Genomic DNA, 17,283 nt, shown 5'->3' on the forward strand with positions numbered 1-17,283 from the left:
GGTAAACAAGGAGGAGGCAGTTCTGTGCTGCAGAGCCATTCCACTGGGGGAAGATGACAGGGCAAACACTAGAGGATGCAAAGGGAGGGAAGGAGGTGCCGCCTCACACAGCATAGTAAGAGACACTCCTCTGATACTGGAGCCCAAGCCTGGATGAAGAAGCTGTGTTCTCACCTGGAAGACAACAGGCCTAGAGCATTCAGCCAGTGGGAGACCTGGGGGTAAACACGCTCATTGTGTCTGAGAACAGCAAGGCCAGGTCTGAAAGGGGAGGGACCAGTGTGTTGGCTAAAATGGCTAATCCTCCACCTGCAGGTGCAGCACCCCATATGGGTGACAGTTCATATCCCGCTGCTCCACTTCCCATCCACGTCCCTGCTTACGGCTTGAGAAAGCAGCAGAGGATGGCCCAGTGCTTTGCGACCCTTTAACCAACGGGCAACCCAGAAGCTGCTCCTGGCTCCTGAGTTTGAATTGGTGCAGCTCCGGCTATTATGGCCATTTGGGGAGTGAACCAGGATGGAACATCTTTCTCTCTGGAACTCCTTCTCTGTGCAAATCTGGCTGCCCAATAAAAATAAATAAATTAGATTTTTAAAAAGAGAGAGAAAACACACAATACAAGATGGAATCATAGAGGAGGCCAGGGTAAAGCTCTGTAGGTACCGTACACAGACATGGTACACGGTGGGTACAGACACAGATCTACAGATGCAAGGCTACGGAATGCACTTTAGAAAAAAAAAGGTAATAATTACGTCATACAAAATAAAAAGTATTATCATTACACATCTATGATGTGAAAATATAAAACCCATAATGCTACACAATCTGAAACTTGTGGGGAACTGTCACATGCAGAATATTCCAACCCTGATTCCACATGGCAGGTCACAGGTAAAATGCAGCGATCATTACAAACTCTTGAGGTTATGTTCAGAGTGTACATGAAAAAACAAGTGAATTTGGAGGCGGAGTCCAGGTAAGCCTGCTCCGAGGTATGAGAGTCCTGGGTTTGCAGGCAGCCAGAGCGACAATGGAGCTGGGCTTCACCTACTGACCGCCTGCTGGTGAGCTCTGGATTCTAAAGGGTCTGGAATTACTGCCTAGAGACATCCATGTGTAGGTGAAGAATGAATCCTGAGGGAAACTCAATGACAGACTGAACTTGCAGGTAAACCAGGGGACTGAGACCTGGTGGATTGGAAGGGAGAGACTGGAAGATCTCTATGGGTCAGACTCATGCAGCAGCCTAAATGGGAATCCGGGGATGGGCTTGTTAGCTTGGAACATGGCTGACCACCACACGCCAGTCCACGTAAAAACTAGGGCTGTGGGCCTGTCTAGCAGGACTGATCCCAGTATCTGACTGAGTGTCAGAAGAGTGGACGGATCGTATTAGGCAGGGGCATGACACTAGTCATCACACAAGAAAACCAGGTCCAGGGGTAGATTCTGTGCGGGATATGTGGACCAAACCTTGTGGAAATACAGTCCTGCTGGTTAGCTCAAGATGGTAATGGTAATGGGCTGCGCTAGGTGTGACCATGGAACCTGCCAACACTCACGGGTCTGGGCAGGTACAGGCTATAGCACCCACACGTGCATCCTAAAACAGGGTGTTGGGAGGGCTGGGCCACAACATTCACCAGCTCATATTAGATCCACATGGAGGAGCAGACTATGCCAGGCAAGGGCTAGAACCCGCTGGCTGGCATGAGATCTGGGTCTGGGAGTGGGTTAAGTGGGGAAATGTCCCTAGTGGGTCACAGCTCCTGCTGGCAAGCACGTGGTCCAGGCCTTGGAGTCAGGCAAGCTGGGCAAGGTAGCTTCAACTGTTGGCTAACGTGTGGGTTGGTTTTGGAAGAGGTGGACCAAGCAGGGCCAAACAAACCTTAGCTCACCAGCAAGTGCACAAACCAGGCTAGAGCACAGGTAATGCTGGGATAGGCTGTCACACCTACTAGTCTGCATGAGCCAGGGATGGGAACAGACTGAGCAGGTGAGGTCAGGCCAGGCTACAGCATCCAAAGGCAAAGGCCAAGACAGGGAGGGACTACGTCAAGCTGGATCAGAGCAACCACTGGCATGTGTAAGGTTTGTGGCTGGGAATAGGCCTGGTTGGGTTGGGGAGCAAAGGGGACGTCCTGACTGGGTTGTGGTTCCCACTGGTGAATGCAAAGGTCAGAGTGGAGGCTGCTGTCTAGTCTTGGCATGGCTGCAGTGTCCCTTGGCACAATGTGGGCTGAGTCTGAGGTGCACAAGACTGGGCTAGACTCCAGGACCCTGGGGCTCAAGAGAACTAGGGTAGGTGTAGGATGGGCTAGACTAAGTCTCTGTTCCTGCTGAGCCACGTGTGAACTGTGTCTGGGTGTGGACCAGGCTTGGCTAGGCTGTAACACCCAACAGTAAAAACCAGAATGGGTGAAGGCTGGTCAGGAAAGGCCACTGTTCCTGCTAGGGCAGGAAGTGGACTAAGTAGGGCTGGCCCATGGTACATGGTGTGTGCGAGATCTGGCACTGGGACAGTTTCTGATGGGGAAGCATGAGAAACTTTCTCTGTCAGGACACAGTACCTGAAGGCGAGTGTAAGAAGCATAATAGCGAGCAGCCCAGACCAGGCCAGGGAATGGTACCCACCGGCATACATTTGGTGCAGGTTGGGGGTGAACCAGGCAGGGCCAGTTCACTTGCTGGCACCAGAATGGAATGTGCGTTGAGTCACAACACATACCAGTACACATTAGAACGAGGATTAGGGCAGGAAGGGCTAGGCCAAGCTGTAGTTCCCACCAGTGTGAGTTGGAATTGAAGGCTGACCGGGCCAGGTTATAGCACCCACTGGCTAATGTCTAGGAGAAGCAGGCCATGTCAGACTGGGTCACAGCGCCCAACCAGCACATGTGAGACTGAGGGAGTGAGGGGACAAAGCCGATAGAGGGGCTGCATGGGGCTCCCCTGCTGGACTACCACTCGCACTGGAGAGTTTGAGTTAGAATGGGGACAGACCAGACTGGGCAGGGCTACAACACCTATTAGCCTAATGTGGGCTGGATCAGGGAAAAGCCAGGCTAGATTGACTGTTCCTACACTGTTGCACTCTGGTGCAAGCATAACTCAGAGTATGTGTAGGTTGGTTGAGCTTTGCCACAGCATCAGCTGGCAGATGCTGGCACTGGGGGCAAATTCTGTCAAGGTAACCTGCAGAACCACCTAGAGAGTGCATGATCTGGGAGTGGGCCCAGTAGGGAAACAGTGGGGAACTTCTCTCTTGGGTTGCCACTCTGACTGATGAGCATGAGAGCCAGGACTAGGGCAGGCATGGCTAGACAGAGAGTGGTACCCGCAGCATGTGTGTGGGCTGGATAGTGAGGCTGGCTGGATTGAACTAGGCTTCAGTGCTCATTGACATGTATGAGAGCAGAATGGGATGTGGGACAGATATAGAGTATGTGCAGTCTGCTGTACATATTGCCAAGCATGGGAACCAGGACAGGGTGCGGGCCCAGTGGGGGTTACTGTGGGTTGCTCTGACTAGGTGGCCACTCCCACTAGTGTATGTGAAAGCCAGGTGTGTGGTGGACAGGATCAGGCTGGGCTGCAACATACAGTGGTTTGTATAGAAGACAGGGCTGGAGACAGCAATTGCAACCACCAGCATGTGCATAAGCTGATTGGAGCAACAACTGTGACAGACCCTATAATGGCAAACATGCGCAAGAATCATGTCTGGGATCACCTCAGATAAAGTTTCTTTGGGAATACCCCCAACTGTACAGCTGGACTCAGAACCCCAGCCAGAATTGCATGTTCTATGGTCTAATCGTGGAGTGCATGTGTCAGAGCTAGGCCTCCTCAGTGGCTCAGATGGAGCAGTGGACAGCTTATATAGTGCACATGGAAGATACGGCAGTACACTGGCGTCTGCAGAGGACACCTGATACCATAACGGAGGACAGAACAAACAGATCAACTACCCCAGGCAAGTGTTGGCAGTGAGTCCCCTGGGCAAATGGAGACTAAGGTGCATTATGTCAACCAGTGGATTCTGGAGAGATTTCACCATGCCTGGAGAGGTGAGGTCGGCAGTAATTTGGAACTATTGAAATATCGAAGCCTCTTAAGCAGGACCCTCATAGCATGCCCTACACTGGGGACCCAGGGGTGGTATTGGGTAGCTGTTCTCCATCCCAGGGTGCAGGGGCATTTGAGAGGATGCGTGTGGCTTCTCTCTTTATCTTCCGCCTTCCCCCCAAGACAGAGGAAGAAAAAAAAGAGAATGTGGCAAGGGTGATCTCTCTCACCTTTCTATAGCCCTTGACCCTGATCACCCTGATCAACTCAGTAATAAGTCAGCAAAAATAAAATTAAAAAAAAAGAAATCTTAAAATCCAATAAAATGCCTTTTTGCTGGAAAAAAAAAGTGAATTCTGTGTTTAGAATGTGGCTCTAGCTCCTAAATACCTCATTATGCAAGTATTGTAAAATGCAAAACACTTACGGTCTCAAACATTTCAGAAGGAGATAACTCGCTTGTATTATCCCTTGCATATTATAAATGTTAGCAGTTCTGTCAGGCATAACATGATACTGGCTGAATGAAAGCATCTATTTAATGCAAAAATGATTTACCTTCATGTTGCAAGCCAATTCCATCAGCTTTTTTGCATTTTCTTCTGAGCGGTATCTCTTGGGCAGCTGAACCCTGAAGAACTTCAAGGCGCCTTCAAAGTCAGTCAACAGCAGATCGTCCTTGGAAGTCTGAGAGCAGAAACACACAGTCTGCTCTGAAGCTGGACCAGCAGCACTGTGCAACCCCAGTGTCCTCAGTCTCCTGTCAGAGCCTCGTGCACAGACCCAGGGTCACGGGCGAGACCAAATCACGGGGCCGCTCAGGATCAGACTAAGATCAACACAACACGTCTCAAACACTGCCAGAAAACTCAGCTTACAAATCTATGCATACCTTTAACAATCCGAGGGCGACATTAAAAATAACACTGATTCCCTGAAAGAGAAAGACAAGAAAATTTTCAGAGTAGAAACAGAACTTGGGGAGGTTCAGGAAATAACTGCCGAGAAGCCTTTCAGACCCGCGTTCCCTGCCTGCTTTCCTTCCTCCAAGCAAGCTGGGGCAAAGGACAAAGAGGCCTGAACAGCTGTTGAGCAGGTGAATCTACTCTGAGCCTCTGGGCTACTACTACCACCTACTCCTATACTAATGTTCCCCTAGAGGCTGGTAGGTTTGTTTGTTTGTTTAAGATAATTATCTTCAAAGTACATACAAATTACTCAGCAAGCCACCAAGTTCCTGATAACCACTTCACTACTTTTAAAAAGTGGAAAAGCAGACAGTTTAAATGTTAGGTCAGTCATGTAAGTTATGGCATGTCCAAATATGAGCTGTGCACAAGCAAGAAGGAACAGCGGTGTATGTGATGATTTCGCTTCTCACAATGTTTCCTGGACTGTTTCAAGTAGAGAGGATAAGGTCGCTGCCTATGCCGCCAGCATCCCCTAAGTGCACTGTTCAAGTCTCGGCTGCTCCACTTCCCATCCTGCTCCCAGCTGATGCCTGGGGAAAGCAGCAGAACACGGCCCAGGTCATTGTGTCTGCTCCCACATGGGAGAAGCTTCTGGCGTCTGGCCTCAGCCTGGCCCCTGCAGCCATTTGGGGGAAGTATACCAGGGGATGGAAGAGCTCTCCCCTTCTCTGCCTCTTCCGCTGTCTACAACTTTTTCAAATAAATAAGTCTTTAAAAAAATTTCAAGCTAGGTGGCCAATGCAAATCCTTTATTGATTTTTACATGCTCAAACATGGGCTAATTAATCAGAAAGCAGCATAATACAGATGTCTGAGTTTACAGATGTTCATGTGGATGAAATGAAGATGATAACAATGCAAATAGTTAAATTATACTTTAAAATATACACTCATATAGCCACAATGTATACTATATATTATATAAAAAATTCCAGATACATATTTTATCATAAAAATGGGTGCAAGAATACACAAAAAACACTACCTAATAAACATGTTTTAAAATTCTTTTGGCTTATTTATTCATTCCATAATACACTAAGTTTTTTTTTCTTTTACAATTTTTTCCCTTAACTACATACACTAAAACTCAAAATTACGTCCAAAAAAGACTGTCACTTATTCCACTATTTTCTCTTTAATAATAAATTCACAGTATTTAGCAAATTCCTAACCAGCTTAAAAAATAATCTCCATTGTAACCAGTATGGTGGTGTAAATTCTGACCAAGAAAAGAAATGCTGAGTGCACCTTCCAGGAAGTCTGTCTGAAACAGGAAGGACACACTCCCTCTGTGCCCTGAATGTAGAGATGACGGCTCACCCATAGACCAGAACCCGCCATTAGAAAAGCGAGGCTACTCAGACTTCTTCTACATGAGAGATAAAGCAAAGAACTTATGTTTTATTTCGTGATTTGTTTTGGGATTCTTTGTGCTTAACGCATTTTCCTTAGCAGAGAGCACCTTTAGCAAATGGGATGGGGACCAGCAGTGAAGCCACTGCCTGCGGTGTCAGCATCCTTTATGGCTGCTTGTCTGTGTCCCGGGAGAGCCACAGAGAAAGGCTCACTTCCTCGGGCTCCCACACCATGTGAAGCCCCTGCCTCCAGACGTGGGCTGGGCCCAGCTCTGGCTGATGAGGCCACCTGCTATCTGTCTCTTCCTCATTCCGTTGATTTTCAAGTAAATAAATAAATCTTTAGAAAACAAAAAAAACAAAACCACAAATGGGATCAGCAGCTTTAACTCAAGAAGAGTTACTTAGGCCTAAACTGATCACACTGCAACACAGTAACAGGACAGACAGAGCCCACAGGAGCCACAGCGCCCTGGCTGCAGGCACTCACCTCACACAAGAGCAGGTCGATGATGTGGAACACCATGTAGAGAGGGAACTTGGCAGTGAAGAGCGTCAGAAACCACTGCGAGGCGTACATGTGTGCTTCGAGGCTGATGTCCAGGAAGTGGTTGTACAGGTCAGGAATGTACTCCTGAAACAGAAAGCTAATTAGTGCTGGGCACAGACAAGGCTGGTCCAACTCCCACTCAAGAGGCTTATAAATCTGCCATGGAGAAAATCTAAAAAGTCACATACTGTGTTGTCTAAAAGTCTCTAAAGTGCTCCAAAGAACATTGAGCATCTTGTTTTAAGCTGGTATTCAGATCCCTTTTTCAAACCACACACTATCTCTGAAGAAAGAGGAATCCCTAAAACTGTGACAGGCAATTTTCCCTTCCAAATTATGAACGTTTTAGCCAAGTCTGTTTGGCCTTCGTCACCAGCTGCAGAGCCTTAGTAAACACTTTTTGACAATCTCAACACTCGCAGGCCCGAGACTCGGGTTCACAGCTACCAAGTTCACACACTTTAAAGCTTGGTGTTACCATTCCACAGAAGTGATCAAAGTATAAACTGTCCTTAAATCGTGGCACAGTTTCGCCAGTCTAGTCACCCTGCCCCACCCCTGCTGCACTCCTGCTGTCCAGTGCAAGCTGGCTTTTTATTTACTTATATATTTACCTGCATGAGGCGCTCCAACTGGTAAAATTTGCAATGCAAATCTTCAAAATTTTGCTTGAAAAGTTCCCTGAGTCCATAGTCGAACATGATCTTGACCAGAACACTGAATGCCTGTTCTTCAGGCATCTGCAAAAGACAGGCAATGCTTGGGGGAGGGCAAGGGCAGGAAGGGAGTCACTGGACATGAAACTTGCCCTTCTATTGTCTTACCAGGAAAGCAAGTGGAATGCGGAAAATCAGGTCCAGGTTGTGTTTTACAACATTCATTCCCTCAGCCAAGAGACACTGAAAAGACGCTCACCCCATGGCAGTACTTTCCTGTTCTTAGGGAGTCTCCGTACAAATAGGGTATAATGATTAGTCATGATTGGTGACTGGTGTATAATAAACGAGATGCAAACTAGGGAAAAAGGCTGTGAACACAGGAGCAGGAAGACCTGGAACTGTCTTAGGGAGTCAGGAACAGGCCCCGCAGAGTCAACTGACAAGACCAGAGCTGGGCAGGATCAGGTTGAGAACTGTGTTTCATCTTTTCTAAATCATGAGATCTCTGTTAAGCACTGCTACCTAATTGTTTATTTCTTAATATTTAAATCAAAGCTTGTTATACAAGATTCTCACAAATTCTGAGGTTTGCATTGATACTAAAAGTACTACAGTAACTCAGTAATGCTAAAAGCACTATGAAAACTAATTTTACTAATAAATAGCACCCATTCATCTATATCTACAGCTTTTATAGTTTTGTAACAAGTATTTTCCTGGGAAACTGACAAGAGGCCTAGGGGAAAAAGGTACAAAAATGTAATTTAAGGCTTTGGTAACTATAACAGCAAACCTTCAAAACAGTTGAGAAAGGGAAGCAGACTTCCCTTCCCTTTCTGTGGAATGAGAAGATGGAGTTGGGCTAATTCAGAAATTGCTGAGTGAAGCAGCGCTGAACAGCAAAGCAGATTCAGCAAGGGACAAGAGCTGCACAACAGCATCGGTAAGGGCTAGGAGTCAGAAGGCCCGAGCCTGGAGTTTGTCCTGGAAAGCAACAGCACTTTTCCACCTGCCGGCAGCGTGTGCCCCAGCCTGCAGCAGCGTTTCTGACGCTCAACTGCCCAGTTCTTCCCACACCGAAACCTGCACTTGTGTCAAAACTGGGGGGAGCAGCCCAGTGCTCATCAAGACAAGGAGGATTCGACTGGAAACCCTGTTTTCAAGGAGTTCACCTGCTTAGATTGGGAAATATGTCCTTGGATTGAAGATAAAAAAAGAGAAATCAGGCAGGCCTGCAAGATTTTGATACATGCAGTCTGATAAAAACAATCCTCAAACCAGTTTAAAGCCTGAGCTCGCTATGAGCAGATTATGCTCACATTGTTTACACGACTAATCACTAAGCTAGATTCACAGTGAAGAAAATACAAACTAGTGTTTGTTTACTCGTACTGCAGTCAATACAACACGGCCAATACCTTGGACGAGCTTTTCACTGCTAAGACAGACGGCACCCAGTCTCCGGGACGCGGCCCCCACGGCCTCTGCTTCAGGCCCACGGGCCCACGGCCCCCATGCCCCATGCCCTCCCACACCCCCATGCCCCCACGCCCCCCACACCCTCACAGCCCCCACGGCCCCCACAGCCCCCACGCCCCCATGCCACCATGGCCTCCCCCTCTGCGCCATCTTCTCTCCTGCTTCCCGCCTTGACCTGGCACTCACTGTGCTGCAGGCACGCCGGCCTCCTGTCAGCCTTTCTCCCCACTGACTGCCTTCCCTTTCCAGAACTTCTATACATTTTTCTGTTCCATTTTTCTGGTAATGTTGTATTCTTTTAACTCTTCTGCTTTCCAAAGTATTATTTTCATAACATATGCAGAAAAAAAGTTGAACGGCACAGAAAAGCACAGAAGAGAATGCTCCCTTCTCAGTGTTTCGAGTGGACCTTCACGCTGCCTCCTCCTGAGAGCCTGTACTGTAAACGAGCCTACACCAAACTCACACCATCATTCCATTAGTGAAATTAGTAATGCTATAACCGTTGTCTCCAGAAAGTTCTTGGAAAATACACAGTGTCTTTTGGTTCATTTTCCTACGAACTCTCGGAAGCTCACCAGGTCCTAAGCTGGTTCAAAGCAGGTGGAATTCGCTGGCTCTGCACCATGAGCACTGGCACTACGCTGCCCCTGACCCCCGGCACAGCCTGGAGAAGAGGTGTGCTATTTTAACTGCCATTACTTGAAAGGGTCTAACACACAGCATGTGGGATTGTGTTACAACAGTTTCTCTGAAGTTTTCAAATCTGACAGCAGCAAAAATGGGTAGAAAACTGTCTAGATTAGAAAAATGAAATAACCACATATAATGTTTGACTCCTCCCTGGTTCCTGTTTGTGGAATGGACAGACCAACCAGCTGATCTTAAAAGTACACTGTATCAGACAATCCCTTCACCAATGCGGATTTCCTTGGATGTTTACAGTTGTATGACATTCAAGTCACATAATTTCTCCTTGCCTTATAGAAACATGCCCAAAATTATTAACAAGCAGCATCTAGGGTTTGCCTACTTTTCTTCAAAAATCATTCAAGACCCTTTTTTTATTTTCAGTAAGAAAGAAAATGTGGGGCCCGATGCATTGTCCCTACTCTGAATACTCTCCTTTCCTTTAGCCTTGATCCCAATACTGTTGCCAATTCCCCAACCCATAACAGTTATTCACTTCCATCCAGCTCCCCTTGTGGCCTTTGTAAAGTAATTCAAGGACAGTGCAAAGCCTTGGGACCCCAGCACCCTTGTGTAGACCTGTAGATTTCCTTAATGCTTTTGATTAGTTCAAGCACCAGCCGATCACTCACTTGGTGATTGAACCAACAATGGAAGATTTTTCCTCTCTGTCCTCTACTCTATTATATCTTACTTTCCGAAAAAAAAAATAAAATACTGAAAGAATAAAAGTAAAAGAAAAAAAAAGAAAGAACATAAAATGAAAATAAATAAAAGAAAAGTAAAGAAAATAAAGAAAGAAAAGAAAAAAAAAGAAAATGTTTAATTGCAATTAAAAGCAGCACAGAGAATTAAATATAAGAAATTATTAAATGTAAAAAGAAGAATACTATAAAAGTAATCTTTCTTTTAATTAAAATATTAAAATATAATAAAAATATTTATTTTAAATTCAAAGTCAGAGATACCGATAGGTAGTATGACAGAGATGAGGAAAGAGAGACAAAAGTAAATCTGCCATCCTGATTAATCACTCCCCAAGTGATGGCAATGGTCGGAGCTGTGCTGATCTGAAGCCAGGAGCCCAGATCCTTTTCCAGGTCTCCCACACGGGTGCAGGGTCCCAAAGCTTTGGGCTGTCTTTGACTGCTTTCCCAGGCCACAAGCAGGGAACTGGATGGGAAGCGGGGCTGCTGGGATTATAACATGGGCCCATATGGGAGCTCTCTTGCACAAAGTGAGGACTTTAGTCACTAGGCTACCATGCCAGGCCCTCATTTTGTATTTTTAACTTCCCTGTGGATTTGAAAGAAAAGTCCAAAAGTTGGAGGGTCAAGGTCTTTGCTGAATGAGTGAAATATGGATGAAAGAATAAAATAGCTTTAGAGAAAGCCACCTTCTCTACCCGACAATATATAAATCCCCAAATATTAATCACAGTGGCTACTTTAGAGGAGATAAATGTCCCCAGGGGTCCATCCCAATCCACTCAGTGCTCCTACTAGTAGTACGGAAGCCATTCTTCACACCGCTTTTGGACACCAGCCTCCCACAATGACACAGGGGAAACGTTTCCAGATACAGGAACTACAAGTCCTCCCAGAATCTGGTCAAATCCAAACGAATCAGTGCTCAAGCCTGAGGCTCGTGTAGGCAGAGACTGGGTTACTCACATGCAGGAGCAGCACAGCAGCAAGGAACGACTGGCCCTGGCAGTAGCCAATCTCTTCATCATACACAGAGTAGGCCTGGGGGAAAAGATGGCACAGTTACAGAAAAATGAGGGTAACCAGCCACTAACGGGCCATGGCTGCCCAGTGGGGCCTCCAGCAAACAAGCCTGCGTGATGCTATGCATATGCCAATGTTCTAGAATAATGTGCAATGCCCTCCCCTATCCCAGTGCCTCTTTACAAAGAAACAGAATTGTCACCATGCCACATCTTGTGGCCAAAACATACTCTATGCCTTCCAGAATTCATCTCTCTTTCCCTGTGCCTCTGTGGTAGCTGACACACACGCATGGTTCTTGGAGAACTTACCACCTTGCATCTTACATGCATCAGCTCTGCTGGGCTGTGAGCGTCCCAAGGAATGGGGTGAGGCACCGTTCAATCCTGCCAGCCCCTCACACACAGCCAGCACTCACTAACACCATGAATGTTACTCATCTTTCTGCTGGGAAAAAGTCTTCTGGCAGAGACCAAGACACAATTCTTCCCGCAAGGCCAGTAATAACATTTCTGATAAGGATAACTCTGAAACCATTTGTGGGATCTTCTGAACTCTTATTTTTATTTTTCTTGGCAACAGATGAATACTACCCGTCTCCTCTGAATGTTATCTTAAATAGAAAACTAACACATAACATTCCTCATGCCTTACTCTCCAGCTCTGTAGTTGTCTTTCAGAGCAGTTCTTTTTTTTTTTTTTTAAGATTTATTTTATTTTAATTGCAAAGTCAGATTTACAGAGAGGAGGAAAGACAGAGAGGAAGATCTTCCATCCGATGATTCACTCCCCAAGTGATGGCAATGGTTGGAGCTGTGCTGATCTGAAGCCAGGAGCCCAGATCCTCTTCTGAGTCTCCCATGTGGGTGTAGGGTCCCAAGGTTTTAGGCTGTCCTCAACTGAGTTCCCAGGCCACAAGCAGGGAGCTGAGTGTGAAGCGGGGAAGCAGGGCCACGGGGATTAGAACTGGCGTCCATATGAGATCCTGGCACATGCAAGGCGAAGACTTTAGCCACTAGGCCACCAAACTGGATCCCAGAGCTGGTTTTCTGATTAGTAATTACATTTACCTTGCAACAATGGGAAAAAAAGGAAATTCTGGTAGCTTGAAGACACTATTCCCTTCAGTGACAAATGTGTATCTGGGCAAACTCCTTTTATTCTCATGTATTTTGTGTATAAAAGGTTCCTATATTCTGAGAAAGCAATTCAGAGTTGATTGAATGGAAAATTTGCTTATGAAGCATGATGCCGGTGCTTATCGCTTGATAATCAACAACATACAAATGGATTTTATATTTGGCTTTAAAAAAATGCCTATAATCATGCTTTCATAACTTTAAGGAGAATTCAAAATAATCTTGTTACACCTTCCAATCACAACAGTTTATCTAATGAACATTCTCAAAGATGCGTTTCTCGTAAAATGATGCACCTATCAAATTAAAAAACTTTGTGTTGGGTGCAATGACCTAGTGGCTGAATCATTGCCTTGTATCTGCTGGGATGCCATATGGGTGTTGATTCATGGCCCCATCACTCCACTTCCCATCCAGCTCCCTGCTTGTAGCCTAGGAAAACAGTAGAGGACGGCCCAAAGCCTTGGCAATCTGCACCCATGTAGGAGGTCCAGAAGAAGCTCCTGGCTCCTGGTTTCTGATTAGCTCAGCTCTGGCCACTGTGGCCACTTGGGGAATGAACCAATGGAAGATCTTCCTCCTTGTCTCTCCTCTCTGTAAATCTTCCTAATAAAAATAAATAAATCTTTAAGAAATAGTTAATAGAATTAGATGCTAATCCTAAGGTTATTAAGACTTAAACACTAGGATTTATACATGCCAATACAGTTTTAAGAAAGTGGTTTGGTGGCTGGCAGGTTCCAGGCCAGGTCCAACTCCCATGCTCAGTCCCTGATTCCAGCCACTGCGAACCTGCAGTGAGCTGTATCCAGGCCTGCCTGAACTGCAGAGGCTGCTCCCTTCCTGGTGAGTACACTGAGAGGGGAAATATGGAGAACAGGATGGGCCCGGGCACCACCCACTGCCAACATCGTGCAGTAGATGAGATCGGGGGGGGGGTGATGTTGGGGTCTGGGAGTTAAAACTTCCAGCAGCCTGTTAGCTGCTGGCAGGCTCCAGGTCAGGTTTGACTCCCAAGCTCAGAGCCCTGATTCCAACCACCACAAACATGCGGCGAGCTGTCCCTGTGTGACCAGTATGCCATTTTGCACCAGGCTCTGCCTGTTGGCCGCCTGGCAGCAAGCTCTGAGGTTTTGGGGCTATGAATTGCTGCCAAGGTACCTCCATGATCAGCCCACTGTGCTTCTGAGTTGCAAATCAATCCTGAAGACTCCCAATGGCAGAGTAACTTTCCCTTTGAAGGTAAGCGAGGGTATTGAGACATGGTAGTTTGGAGGAGAGGGACCAGATGGTCTTCATGGGTCAGATAGATATACCAGCCTCCTTTGAGTTCTAAACAGAACTTGTTATAAGGGAAAAATGCTGATCACTGTACACCAGTCCATGCAAAAGCTAAGGCTGGGGGGCTTGTCTAGCAGGACCAGATCCTAGTACCTGACAGAATGATGGAACAGGAGACGGGTCACATTAGGCAGGGCCATGATATTAACCAGCACACAAGAAAACCATTTCTGAGGGTAGATTCTGTGGGGGATGTTTGGGCCAAACCCTGTCGAAATACTAGTCCCACTGGTTAGCTCAAGAGTTGGGGTGGTGATGGACTAAGCTAGGTGTGACCAAGGAGTCTGCCAACACTCATGGGTAAAGGAACTGGCAACAGTCTGGGCCGGTCAAGGCAGCAGCACTGAATATGCATCCTAAATAGGTTGTGGAATGGGCCGGGCTGCAACGTTCACCAACTCAAATGGAATCAAACTATGCCGGACACTGGCCTAACACCCACTGGCATGAATGAGAACTGGGTCTGGGAGTGGCTCAAGTGGAGGAACTTGGGAAACTCTCCTGGTGGGTTCATAGCTCCCACTGGTGAACACATGGTCCAGGCCTGGGGGATGGACAAGCTGGGCAAAGTAGCTCCAATGACCGGCTAATGTGTGGGTCAGTAATGGAACGGGGTAGACTGGGCAGGGCCGAGCAAACCTTAGCTTACAAGCAAAAACAGAAATCAGGATGGAACACAGGTCATGCCAAGCTAGACTCTTACACCTACTGGTCTACATGGGCCAGGGACGCTAGGCCACAACATCTAACACAAAGGTCAAGACAGGTGAGAGGCTATGCCAAGCTGAGTCATAGCAACCACTGGCATGCACGTGATCTATGGCTGGGAACAGGTCCGGTTAGGGAGCTAAGGAAACACCCTAGCTGGGTTGAGGTTCCCACTGAGGAGTGCGGGAGTTTGAGTGGTGGCTGTGTTCTGGGGTGCTCTGGAGGACCAGGGTAGATGTAGAATGGAGTAGGCTAGGTCTCTACCCCTACTGAGCCATATGTGAGCTGTGTTTGAGTATGGACAAGCCTGGGCTGGGTTGAAACATCCAACAAAAAGAACCAGAATGGGTTGAAGACCAGTCATGAAAGGCCACTGTTCCTGCTAGGACAGGAGGTGGACTGAGTAGGGCTGACTCATGGACCCACCAACATGTGTTAAATCTGGCAATGGGAGAGGATCTGTTGGAGGAGCCTGGGCAACTCCTCTGGCAGGGCACAGTCCCTGCAGATAAGCACAAGAAACAGAAAAAGGAAAAGCCCAGACCAGGCCAGGGAAAAGTACCCACTGGCATACATTTGGCTCACGTCAGGCGCGGACCAGGCTGAACCAGTTCACACCGGCCACTGACAGATCCAAGCACCAGAACAGTGTAGGTAGGGCCAGGTTAGGTCGCAACATATACCAGTACACATTACAGCTGGGATAGGGTACACGCTAGGTTGGGCTAGACTGTAACCCTCACCAGCTGGAATTGGGGGTGGGCCGGGTCAGGCCAGGCTAAAGCACCCACTAGCAAACACTGAGGTAAGGCAGGCCATGCCAGACCGGATGCAGCACTTATAGGAACCAGGGAGGGAGGAGGTAAAGCTGGTGGGGAATGTGGAGGGCCCCCCTGCTGGGACACCTTGCCCTTCTTTGGTTCTCTCCTTCTCTCTAAATTTGCCTTTCAAATAAAAGTACATAAATCTTAAAAAAAAAAAAAAAGAAAAGAAAAGAAAAGAAAAATAATCTTAGCCCAAAGAAAACTGACAGAAATAATTATATTCTCAGCAAGACAACATCATGGATGAAAATAGGAAGGCTGTTTTTAGTTAAAGGAAGCAACGAAATGTAATATAGACCTTGTTGGGTTCTAATTCTAATCAATCACATAAAAACATCTAAGGAAATAGGAATTTGGAGTAGCTGTTGGATAGTATAGATGGACAATGATGTTACTTCCCAGAAATGCACAGAACAGAATTTATGGTCATGATGTCTGAGACACTGAATCAGAGGAGATATATAAATTCACGATACTCTTGGTTTTCCTAGATTGAAAATTAAAACATGTTTACCTGAACCCTAGTTTTACAGCCATTTGTTTGATACATGTAACAGACTAGACACTGAGACTAATTGACAACTGGAAATGCAGACCCTGGGTTAAAGCAGATTTGGGGTCATCTGTGCAGTGGTGACAGCTGAGGGAGGTATCCACGAGGGAGACGAAGGGCTAGAGGAATCACACACTGAGCTCCGGGGAAGGTCTGCTAAAGAGTCGAAAATCCATAACAGAGCTGGTGAAGTTATGGGGGAGATCAGAGTATAACCAATGCGGTAGAAAGTCAAGAACAGAGAGCTGCCAGGAAGATCTTCATGAGACAAGAGCTAGCAGTGTTCAGTGGAGTTAGGACTACGAGATAAAGGATAAGGGACGATGAACAGGGCTAAATTCACGCTAGATAGCTAGAGTGACTGCTTGAATGGGAGGCATAACTGTGAAGTGACTGACATAGGATATCAGAGATGACAACAGAAACTGTATCTTTGTGTCCAGTGGGAAAATGAAACATTAAATCTGGGAAATTCTTTTCTAAATACTTGCCATTATGGTTTACATCATCCACTTTATCCCTGAAGAACCCATCCCTGGGGCTGACATGCTGCCCTCAAGCCACAAATTCTGCCTTCTTGGGCTCAGGACAGTAGCCTAATGGCTGAAGTCCTTGCTTTGCATGCACCAGGATTCCATATGGGCACTGATTTGTGTCCCAACAGCCCCACTTCCCATCCAGCTCCCTGTTTGTGGCCTGGGAAAGCATTGGAGTACAGCCCAAGGCCTTGGGTTGCTGGACCTGTGTAGGAGACCTGCAAGAAGCTCCTGGCTTCTGACCGGTTCAGCTCTGGCCATTGTAGGCACTTTGGGAATGAACCAGCAGACAGAAGATCTTTCTGTATCTCCTTCTCTAAAATCTGCCTTTCCAATAAAAACAAATAAATATTCTAATCTGACTTCTTGATTAGGATATGCAAGTTCTTCAAGAGCATGTTTCATGCATGACTTAGACTTTGCACATGGAGATACTCCACGTGTACCTGATTAATTCTGGATGAAAAGACTATAGAGCAGTTCTGAGGACAGGTGAAAATGGAAAAACTTCTCCTTTAACTCCTTGTAGCTCAGGCCAACTAAAATCTATTTTTAAATGTTCACTGAAATTTAACTCTTCCCTTTACTGTTTTCAGGTGTGCAGCTCTTGTCAGAAATCACTATTTACCACCACTTACTATGCTGCACTGCTACATTCCCACGGTTGGATG

General features: G+C 46.6%; 1 protein-coding gene across 6 annotated transcripts in view; it reads right to left on the minus strand.

Annotated features, from left to right (window-relative positions):
* RABGAP1 (RAB GTPase activating protein 1) overlaps positions 1–17,283 on the minus strand; it is a 165,154-nt gene that overhangs the window by 20,216 nt on the left and 127,655 nt on the right. For 5 of the 6 annotated variants that reach the window (XM_040963469.1, XM_040963468.1, XM_040963470.1 and 2 more), the window contains 5 exons: positions 11,455–11,529; positions 7,568–7,693; positions 6,894–7,037; positions 4,967–5,008; positions 4,633–4,761 (listed from right to left, as the gene is read on the minus strand). In XM_040963469.1, the coding sequence (XP_040819403.1) occupies positions 4,633–4,761; positions 4,967–5,008; positions 6,894–7,037; positions 7,568–7,693; positions 11,455–11,529 (516 nt within the window). Of the gene's footprint in view, positions 1–4,632; positions 4,762–4,966; positions 5,009–6,893; positions 7,038–7,567; positions 7,694–7,777; positions 8,432–11,454; positions 11,530–17,283 lie in introns of those variants that run through there. The other variant, XM_040963473.1, reaches the window with a different exon arrangement.

This window comes from Ochotona curzoniae, unplaced genomic scaffold (assembly GCF_017591425.1).
Source record: "Ochotona curzoniae isolate NIBS_2020 unplaced genomic scaffold, NIBS_Ocur_1.0 scaffold_3208, whole genome shotgun sequence".
NCBI classification, from domain to species: Eukaryota; Metazoa; Chordata; class Mammalia; order Lagomorpha; family Ochotonidae; genus Ochotona; species Ochotona curzoniae.